The 11477-nt window shown below is 40.1% G+C and overlaps 1 protein-coding gene across 1 annotated transcript in view; it reads right to left on the bottom strand.

Moving 5' to 3' along the window:
- The window catches only part of C20H6orf58 (chromosome 20 C6orf58 homolog), a 14583-nt gene extending 3798 nt beyond the window's left edge, over positions 1-10785 (bottom strand). Inside the window, exons 1-2 of the mRNA XM_043439328.1 lie at positions 10482-10785; positions 2764-2850 (exon numbers count right to left, since the gene is read on the bottom strand). Of these exons, the coding sequence (XP_043295263.1) occupies positions 2764-2850; positions 10482-10785 (391 nt within the window). The remainder of the gene's footprint in view (positions 1-2763; positions 2851-10481) is intronic.
- Between the last annotated feature and the right edge of the window lie 692 nt (positions 10786-11477).

The following is an 11477-nucleotide window of genomic DNA, read 5'->3' as shown; positions in this document are numbered from 1 at the left end:
CAGAGATCAAATTGCCAACGTCTGCTGGATCATCGAAAAAGCGAGAGAGTTCCAGAAGAACATCTATTTCTGTTTTATTGACTATGCCAAAGCCTTGACTGTGTGGATCACAATAAACTGGAAAATTCTGAAAGAGATGGGAATACGAGACCATCTGACCTGTCTCTTGAGAAACCGGTATGCAGGCCAGGAAGCAACAGTTAGAACTGGACACGGAACAACAGACTGGTTCCAAACAGGAAAAGGAGTACGTCAAAGCTCTATATTGTCACCCTGCTTATTTAACTTACATGCAGAGTACATCATGAGAAACGTTGGGCTGGAAGAAGCACAAGTTGGAATCAAGATTGCCGGGAGAAATATCAATAACCTCAGATATGCAGATGACACCACAGTTATGGCAGAGACTGAAGAGGAACTAAAGAGCCTCTTGATGAAAGTGAAGGAGGAGAGTGAAAAAGTTGGCTTAAAGCTCAACATTCAGATAACTAAGATCATGGCATCTGGTCCCATCACTTCATGGCAAATAGATGGGAAAACAGTGGAAACAGTGTCAGACTTTATTTTATGGGGCTCAAAACCACTGCAGATGGTGACTGCAGCCATGAAATTATGACACTTACTCCTTGGAAGGAAAGTTATGACCAACCTGGACAGCATATTTAAAAGCAGAGACATTACTTTGCCAACAAAGGTCTGTCTAGTCACGGCTATGGTTTTTCCAGTGGTCATGTATGGATGTGAGAGTTGGACTGTGAAGAAAGCTGAGCACCAAAGAATTGATGCTTTTGAACTGTGGTGTTGGAGAAGACTCTTGAGAGTCCCTTGGACTGCAAGGAGATCCAACTAGTCCATCCTAAAGGAGATCAGTCCTGGGTGTTCATTGGAAGGACTGAGGTTGAAGCTGAAACTCCAATACTTTGGCCACCTCATGTGAAGAGTTGACTCATTGGGAGAGACCCTAATGCTGGGAAGGATTGGGGGCAGGAGGAGAAGGGGACGACAGAGGATGAGATGGTTGGATGGCATCACCGACTCGATGGACATGGGTTTGGGTAGCTTCTAGAGTTGGTGATGGACAGGGAGGCCTGACGTGCTGCGATTCATGGGGTCACAAAGAGTCGGACACGACTGAGTAACTGAACTGAACTGAACTGAAGCCATTAAGCAAAAAGTCACAGATACAGAAACATATGAAAAAAAGTCACCACAAAATATTGAAAATCTCTCTAAGGATCATATACATAAGTCTATCTCATTTCTGTTAATAACCCTACAATTAGACATGAATATGGGCTAAAATAGTCGAGTGCTGCTGCTGCCGCCGCTCAGTGGCGCCAACTCTCTGGGGCCTTTTGGACTGTAGCCCACCAGGCTCCTCTGTCCATGGGATTTCCCAGGCAGGAATCCTGGAGTGCGTTGCCATTCCCTTCTCCAGAGGATCTTCCCAACCCAGGGATCAAACCCATGTCTCCTGTTGTCTCTTGCACTGCAGGCACACTCTTTACCCACTGAGACATCAGGGAAGCAAATAGTTGTCTACAATATTTTAAAACACAAGAAGTAATTTCAATGAATTTGGTATCATTTATTTTTTCAAAGCATTATGTAAAAATGGAAGAAAGATATCTACTTGTGCGTAGAATGATACACTTCTGAGGTTTTACCATGAAATGTGACTTTTTTCTAGAATTATCTTAATATGCTTATAGTGTTGATATTTTGTATGTTATGTTTAATGTACAACCATGACATTGTGAAGTGCTTGTCTCACATTAAGTCTTTGAAGCAAAAATGTTGGCTCAGTGTTGGCAACAAATCTTTAGATAATTAAATTAACACTGAATTAAGATTTTTAAATTGCTCTCTAAATAGGACCTATACCAGCAAATTTAGACATACTTATATAGTTGACTGTAAAACTTGTACTGATTACCACTGGTGATGCAGAACACTTTTCATCATAGACATGCATTTTGAATGCAGTCCTCTGCCCCAGGGTAGCAGGCTGATATTCTAAACTATTGGAGTTCATGTGAGAAAAAAGAAGCCTAAATTCTAGATCTGTGGCCATGACAATTTCTGAGTCTTTGAAAAGACTCAATTAGTATCATACAAGAAAAATAAGTAAAGATGTCTATGATGTGTGTCACTCTAATAAAGTGAAAGTAAATGTGACCTTGTTTCTAATTAGTGGGAAATATCTCAAAGAAACTGTGTGTAAATTAATTTCATCACTAACACACAAGATAAAATTAAAGACTTAGAAAATACCTTCTGATTATTTGACTATTAAATATCTGACAGAAGCCTTAGATTACTAATTGATAGAATGATTTGTAATACATTAATCTCTGACATTTTTACAAGTTTCCAAGTTAAATACATTTGGTCTGAGCAAAATGAAAAAAAAAAAAATGTATTATTTTCTTGTTCTCTCTTTTTTCATCCTTCCTGGTCCTCGAGACTTCTCTGATTAGTGGGACCTCCCATCTAACACCAGTGCTGGCCATTCAAAAGCCATTGTCTTTTGCAGTTCCTCGTTTCAGTCCCTGGGTAAAATATGTCCTAAAGAATCATTATTGAAATTGTGGCCATTAAATCCTAGAATGTGACATAAAGGCCACGAGATACATGATGAAGTGGATTCATTTTTACGGAGCAATAGTGCTGTTTTTGGTTTGTCTCTGTCCCTAAGATTTTAACTTGGATATTTTCTTTGGGGGAAGGTTATTAACTTATTTCACTAATAAATGAACATACCGGCCCACCAACTGTCCACAGAGATGCACAAACGATCTCCAGATTCATAGCCACAGTCTGTCGTTTGGGTGGGATCAACCAATCTGCCTAGAAGAGAGAGGATGCACAGATGATTTACTATGCACATTTTGAAACTTGTTATAATCATCCCTTGCCTAATGCATTTTGTTTGCAAAGAAACAAACATTTATCTTCTTATGACTTGTGTTTCTCTTCCTATCACTCTTTACCTTCATCTCCCATCTCAGTACCAATTTCCTTTCCTTCATCTAACATCACAACAATATTCCACTTTAGAATTATCTGTTTCAAATATTATTTGCTTTTGTATTTATTCCTTTTCCTGACCTGATTGTTATTAAACAGTGATCGTTAAAGAACTTGCTAACGCTATTCACCTGCATGAATATTAGAAGTGTGAATTTTCCTGATAGTTTCTCAGACTGCAAAGGCACACACACACACACACACTGCACCCAATCACATACACTTGTGCCATGCTATTGTTTTTTACCTTAATTTTCCACACTATTGAAATAAGAGTCAAATTTCTGCTGGTGGACCTAGGCATTGATATTTTTGAAAATTTTGTAGTTGTTTTCAATGTGCAGCCACTCCTGAGAACCAGTTTTTGCTCATACTTTTATTCCCTAGTAGATTTCACTTCTTTTTTCCCCCAGTGAAATTCTGTTCACATTTCAAATTTCAGTTCAGACCCATTTTTTTCTGATTACTCCATCTGACTCCACCGTGTCCCTTTGTTTTGCACTTTAACTTTTAACCAAGAGTTGTTGTTTATTGCTCATTGTTTCATTTCTGATATCTTTTCTGTTTTAATTGTGTTGTAAGGTCTTGGATGGCAAGGAAACTGTCTGAAGTACTCCCACCCCACAACTGCATGCTGGAGACATATAAGCCCATCATTAGGTAAGTTTAGTCAGGCTTGATCGTAATATGTAAGTGTAATGAAAGAATAAGAAAAACATTAATCTGCCAGCCCATTCAGCCTCCATCTACTGCTGGCCCCTAGGCCCCTGAGACTGGCATGCCTCCCATAGTGCTAATGATTTCTGCTAGATCTCCATCTTTCTGACTCTGAGAAAAGCCTGATAAAGAGCTGGTTTGAGTCTCAAGACATCACCTGACAAAGGTGGGTGAACAGCCAACTTCAGTAGCTCCTGCATGTGACTCCTCCCTAGATCTCAGATAAACTATAATCTTCTCCCTATGTTTTTTTCATCAGAACAGTGTCAGGAAACATTTAGCCTCTTTCCGTCTTTCACTTTCGCATTGTCCACTCCAGACCACCAGGTTCTGGTCCAATATAGGACCAACAAGTTGCGCCCAGAAACAGGGACTCTGGTACACATGGCAAGATTTGGACGGAGTGACCCCACAGGGCCTATTGAGGTTGGTAAGTATTAAGACATAGCTCAATCGGCTGGAAAGCCCCCTCGCTTTTCTATTTTACTTTATCACTTATTTAAAGTTCAGGGATTTTCGGTTTCACGTCAGCGAATAGACGCTTGCCTTCAGACAGTGGTTGAATGTAACCCTTGGTTCCCTGATGTAGGTAGTTTTGATTTAGAAATTTGGCATCGGGTCAAAGAGAATGTTGAACGAGCCGTCAGACAGGGAAAAAATATTCCGACAGATTTCTGGCCCCTATGGTCTCTCATTGAAGCCGTGATTCTGCCATTACAAGGTAATTCTAGCCCTCCTGATATTCGGCAACAGGCAGAACACTCATTACATGAATATGAATTAGATGATGATACCTTACGAAAGGCCCAATTAGAACAACATATTTCAGGATTTTCCTACCAACCCTGCCCCGGTTGCTCCAAGCGCTCCTCCCCTGCTGGAGGGCACACATCCCAAAGTCACTCCCTCGATAGAACCTAATGATTCTGACAATGACTTCCTTAAAACACCTTTTAACTGAAAACTGAAAACAGCTTTAATCTACTCCCTTCGTGACAAAGGTTCTCTGAATTGCTGGCTTTGCAATCGCAAGTCTCTGAAGCTGAAGGATTCTCCACCTTTCCTGTTTTAAGAAATGTTGATGCTCAAGGGCAAATAACACCTCAACATGAAGGTATTAACCTTTTCCACATGCAACAAGTGAAAAAGGTCATAACTTTGTATGGCCCACATTCGCCTTTTACTAGAGAGATTCTAAATGCTATGGCGTCTTCTATTGGAACCTTTATTCACTATGATTGGTGAATTTTAATAAAAGCTCTCCTTAAACCAGGAGAGTATCTTCAATGGACACTGTGGTTTCAAGATATAGCCAGAGATCATGCTAACAGAAATGCTCAAGCTGGTGCTCCCCAAAACCAAATTACTTTTGAAATGTTAACTGGCACTGGACAATTCGACACCATAGAAGCTCAAATACGATGCCCTACTTTGTTGCATGATCAATTAAAAACAGAGGCCCTTGAAGCTTGGGATCGAATTACTCCTCAAGGGGAGCCTATAGGTAGCTACACTAAAATATTGCAGGGACCTAATGAAATGTATGCTTATTTCTTAGCTAGATTAGAAACTGCTATTTCCCATACAGTAATTGGAGAAGAAACTAAAAGGCAACTAGAGAAATTCCTTGCTTATGATAATGCAAATCAGGAGTGTCAAAGGGCTATATCCCCAATTCATGAGACAGGGACTATTTTTTATTATTTGAAGGCTTGTCGCAATATAGGATCAGAAACTCAAAAGATGCAAATGCTAGCTGAAACAATCATTGCTGCCTTAAGAAAAGGAAAACAATGGATGCTTTACATGTGGAGATAAGTACCATTTAAAAAGGGACTGCCCTAAGAAAGCTAATTAAAAAAAAAAAAAAAACCTCCAAAAATCTGCCCTCGCTGCTGTAGAGAAATGCATTGGGCCAAAGAGTGCAAATCTAAATTTGATATTGAAGGAAAACCTATTCGGGGAAACTCCAAGCAGGAGACCCCCCCAGGTCCCCTTCAACAAAAACCAGGGGCAAATTCCACCTTTTCCCTCAAAGCCTCAACATTTGGCAGTGCTGCTGTTGATATACCAGCCTTAAATGACTTTCTCCTTTACTCTCAAGCAGTCCTCTCTAGAATACCCACCGGACTTTTTGGACCCCTGCCCCCACAAACCTTCGGTCTTTTACTTGGCCGACCTAGTTTGACTTAACAGGCAGGAAGGCCAGGGGTCTCCAAATGGAGAAAATAGGCTGCAAGTGTCAGACATTTTTATCTCTCTTAAGCAGCAGGAGGAAACAAACTAGCGATATTTCTTTTCTTTTTTTTTCTCCTTCTCTATACAAAATTAAAAGGAGGTTTCTCTTAAAATACTGTGTTACCATAATGACACCTGGTTTCACTTGAAGTTAACTATTCTCAAACCCTGAGTTAACCAATGAACTTTTCTTATGGAAACGTTTGTCTTAAACTATGTTAATGAAACTGTATTTTCTTGGAAACCTGCCTTTCTTCAAGATTCATGTCAATCATTTTGTGGCCTGAGACAACTCACCTGGTGCCAAGGTTATCTCAAAATGCATGTTGTAGGTGAGGGGCCTGGTGTTATTCTCTTCAGTTTTGAGATATTTCCTTTCTCTAATTAGCAGACTGCTAGTAGTTATATGGAGAAGGCAATGGCACCCCACTCCAGTACTCTTGCCTGGAAAATCCCATGGACAGAGGAGCCTGGTAGGCTATAGTTCATGGGGTTGCAAAGAGTCGGACATGACTGAGCGACTTTACTTTACTAGTGAAGAAGGAATTCATAGGGCCTGGACTCCATCTCAGGCCTGTCCGTGCTGGCCGTGCTCGGCTGCCTCTCCAGCGGACTCTGAACTCTCTGCTTAGTGCCTGTGGGGACGACAATGGAAGGATAAGACCCCCTCCAGACAGGGGAATCTTGAAGATCACATCCAGGCTACTCATTGCCTAAGAGGAAGCATACCGTACGTACGTAATCACCCCTGTCTCCGGACAGGTCATAAACTTTTTTCTTATCTGTCAGGATGTAATCACAGGCTTATCGATTATTAACTGGTTGGAATGTAACTGCGGGCTTATTGACTATTGACTGTTTGGACACGTACACATGGGGTAGGTGGTGGGTTTAGACACGTACACATGGGGTAGGTGGTGGGTCTGGACACGTACGCATGGGGTATAAAAGATTTTCACAAATGCTGGACGGGGTCCTTGGCTAAGAGGAGACTCTGCCTTGGGCCCGCCGGCGTAATAAACTGCACTCCACTATCTGCATTGTCCTTCTGAGTGAGTCTGTTTCCCGGAAAGCGTGGCTATAACACTAGTAGTTATATGACACCTGGCTAAAGACTAGCAGGGGGGCGCTCTTTCTGCCCCCTTCTGATACCTATGTCAGAAGCTTTCTCTATCTCCTTTATACTTTAATAAAACTTTATTACAAATAAACCTCAATTTGAGAACACATTACAAACTTCTACCAATTTCCAATTAGCTTTTCTAAAATATTTTGGAGAAATTTCATTTCATTATCCTCCTGGTAAGCTGTGGAATTTCTTCAAAAACACTGAATTTATTATTTGTCACATTTCTTTTATATAAATGGGACTAAAAACGCCAAAGCTTCATTCTGGTCTCTTAAAAAATAGAAAGTCTTTTATACTAAATTTCATTCTGCTCAACAAAATGAATTTTATGCTCTTATTCAAGTTATTTGCCTACATTCTTACCCCATTAATATAGTCTCTGATTCTATATATTCAGTTTTTGAATTAAAAAATATAGAAACATCCACCATAAACTCCTAGTTCTATTAAAACAGACAATGGCCCTACCTATATTTCTAGACACTTTAAACAATTTTTATAATCTTTTTCTATTAAACATATTACAAGTATTCCTTATAATCTACAGACATAAGACATAGTTGAACAAACACATCACGCACTAAAGTTACAAATAAAAAAAAAATTAAAGAAGGGGGAATACACAGGTACACTACTGTCTTCCTTATCTAAAGCAGACTTTACTAGATTCCAACATAAGATATTTTCTAAACCTATAACTATTGCTAATACAGCTTTATTTGTTTTAAATTTTTTAAACCTGTCACAGGGAAATATTTTAACAAGAGCATAAAGACATTTTGAGGAGTTGAAGGACACTTCTCTTCCTCTGCCCATTTGGTGTCAAGACGGGTTAACGAAACAATGGAAATCTGGGAAACTAATTTTACAGGGAAAGGGATATGCTTGTATTTCCCCAGATGGATCCAACAAACTTTTTCCTTGGAAAATTCGACCGAAGGGGGCCCCTGACATTCAAAATGGAGACAAAACAACAAGAACCCCAGGAGGAAGAAATTCCAATACTGGCCATGGCGGCTCTAAAGATCTCCAGAAAGTGTCGCCCTCGGGAACATCAACCCTATGATCTCCCCACTTGGGGAGAGATAATCAAGATTTTAAAAATCTGGTTTCTCAACAGGAAATGCCTCAAAGTCCTGAAAACCTTCCTATCACTATGCTGACCTGCGAGACTCCCACTTGAGCTGGATTAACAAATCAGACTTAACTGGGCTTACTTACCCAATCCCCCTTTATTACAGGTCATAAAATAGACGGAGAAAAGACGGATCCTATCAACCAATGACTCCACCCATATGCCCCCTCCCTGGAACCCTCACACCCTGGGGAAGAAGGAAAACTAATTAACATTTCTTTAGGATTTCCATTGTGCCTGGGCCCAGGAAAATTATGCATAAACGTCAGCCGACAAACTTGAGCTTTGGTCCTGCCTCCAAAATAAGACTTTCGGACATTGCTGCCCTTTTTCTGTCTGTGAACCATGTTTACTACTGAAACTTTAGGGAAAGAGTTAGGGAAAGAACAAAAAAAATTATGTAAAAGGTTACTAACACTACGTTGAAACATTACCGACAAAGGACTTCTTGGCTGGCTTGACAGTGGAATGGCATCCCCCCCTCCTCCTCGAATCGTCCTCGATAAACCAATCGGGCCTGAACAATGAGACATATGGAAACTTGCTGCCAGCACCGAAGGACTTGGGACTTAGACCGGACATTTCACAGGGACCAGTCGTGGTCATAGTAACTATTTCTTTTGCTATAATCAGTCATATCTAATACAGGCCCGTGTCCCACTTCCTTCTGTTGTAGCCATAAGAAATTTACAATTTAATAAGACTATGTTCTGTAACTTTTATTAATTGCCAATTTTGTGTTACTCCTGTTCATTTCAATCATATTACCTACAACTGGAAACAAATCAAATTTCATTTACTTGATAATGCCTCTCTGAATGTACAATTACTGCAAAAGGAAATCTTTAAAACTTTTTCTAAACATCTGCCCTCTTGCACTAATTTGGAAACTTTAGCTGAACAAATTATCTGAGCTAGACCCATGAAGATGGTTTCAAAGTATTACCCACAGCATCAGGTCTGGAACTGTAACTTTGGTGATTGTCTTGATAATTGTATTTGTTGTTTATCGTCGCCTTTCTATAAGGTTGGTTAATACTAACCAAACTCTTTTGGTTAGGACCTTTTTTACAAATATAATAAAATAGGGGGAATTGTCAGGAAGCATTTAACAGGAGGCTTCCTGTGTGCTGTTTTGGATCTGTCAAGAATCCTCTGGTCCTTATTAATTCCTGAATATTCAGGTATTAAGAGGAGAGGCACACCTTTTCCCCTTTCCCGGGGCTGAGCAATCCAGGCATTTCCTTCCTTAGTTTTTCAATACGGTGATAAGTACCCTCTTCCTTTTTATGAACCATATGGTAAAAGTGATTGTTTATTGCCTTTTGTTTTGTAAGTCTGGAATTTTAATCTTTATCTTTGCTGAGAATAACTACCTTGTAAGACAGTATATATGCCCACATCATGTCGATTAAAAGCACCTTTGCTCCATCAGAGCTTGGGTCTCCGTGTCTTTCTTTCTTTCTCTCTCTCTCTCTCTCTCTTTCTGGCTGATTCCCTGGAGTGCAAAAGCCGGCTGTGTAACCCAGGGAATATTAGCCTCTTTCCTTCTTTTGCTTTTTCATTGTCGACTCCGGACCACGAGGTTCCGGTCCAATAAAGGACCAACAGAACAGAACAATTTTCCCTATCGGTAGTATTGTAGTATGGAGTGCAAGAGACACCACTCCCTTTCATAAGACTTTCTGTCAACCAAATATCTTATAATTTATGAACCTTTGGCCCAAACATATCTGCTAACTAAACACTAGAATGTACTTTATTTCTGAAAGGAATTGATCTTTTGCAGAGAAACATCCTCATGAACAAGGTCCCTTTCTTGCCTCTCTCCATCTCCATGTATAGGTAATCATAGTTAGAACTTCAAGAAAGTCAAAGTAATTTGACATCATCTTCTGTTTTTAATGCATGTCTTCTTGACTGTTTTGTTCATCACAGTGCTTAGAATAGAATCTGGCATCTAGTAGGAGTTCAAGTAGAATGCCCAATATGTTGGAAATGAAGTCTTCTTGTGTTTGGCAACTATACTATATGCCTCACTGCAGTTTCAAATCAAAACAGGCAACCCAGAAAGATTTATGGAGGAGAAGAAGTAGAAAACTAATGGTTATGAGGAGAAAAAAAGAAAAGAAAGAAATTGATTTTCAAAAATTGGTTTATACAGAGTTCCATTTCCCAATTACCACATGGTTAGATTGGAAAATCATTCGAGTAAAAACAAATCATTCTTACCTGATGTAAATTGCCAGCCATGCTGCAAAGCTAATCCCCATAAAAAATTTTGTTCATTATCTGGTGCAAATTTTTCAAAATAACTGGCTGTCTTGTTCAGGAGGATTTTATACATGCCCATTCTCTTAGGGTATACCCAGGGATCAATAATGTACTTTCCATTCTCCACACTGTAGTCACTGAACTGACCAGGACTCTCATCCCACAGAGGCGGATATTGACCTGAGAGACCGAAAACTTCTGCTGAAGAAACAAAAATGCAACCAACTAGCACACAGGCCCTGGGAGCAAGGAGAGACAGCATGCTGGAGCTGGGGCTTGAGATTATTGCAGGGCTTTTATTGGAATGTGCAGGAAGAAGTCATGGGTTTTGCTCATGCGAGAGCATATCACCTCTGTTTTTTCCTTGAGATGGTAGGAAAGTCTTACCAAGGAAAATAAGTTGCTTCCTCAAATACACAGAACAACTAATGGACACCAGAAGAGCGGGGGTGGGGGCGGTGGGGGGGAGGGGGCATTACACTTGCCTGAAGTAAATAATCAGCAATATTACTTATAACAATTTGTAAATACACATGGAAAAATGGGCTTCCCCTGTGGCTCAATGGTAAAGAATTGGCCTGCAGTGCAAGACCCCCCGGAGATGTGGGTTCAATCCCTGGGTTGCGATAGGCCTCTTTCCTGGCATTGTTCCCCTTTTTTACACATGTTTACACAGTTTCTAATCTTACCTTCTCCCAGTGTCCTAAGAACATCAGTTTGTTACCATGCTATTCCGCATGTAGAGAGCAGGCCTTTACATAAAAGAACAAACAAGAAATGCACTTTTCTAAAGGAATAGGATAGAAGGGACCAGAAGGAGTTTTGGCTCCCTCCTCCAGTAACACTACTGCCCACAAATGGCTTGCATCATGGAAAAATTTTCTCAAGATTCTCTGTGGTTTTATTGGTAAGAAGCAATATTAAACAATATTATTTCTTGCTGAAGTGCATGGC

Source organism: Cervus canadensis, chromosome 20 (genome assembly GCF_019320065.1).
Source record: "Cervus canadensis isolate Bull #8, Minnesota chromosome 20, ASM1932006v1, whole genome shotgun sequence".
Classification (NCBI taxonomy): domain Eukaryota; kingdom Metazoa; phylum Chordata; class Mammalia; order Artiodactyla; family Cervidae; genus Cervus; species Cervus canadensis.
Note: the sequence above shows the minus strand (reverse complement) of the source record. Positions and strands in the feature narration are given on the sequence as shown.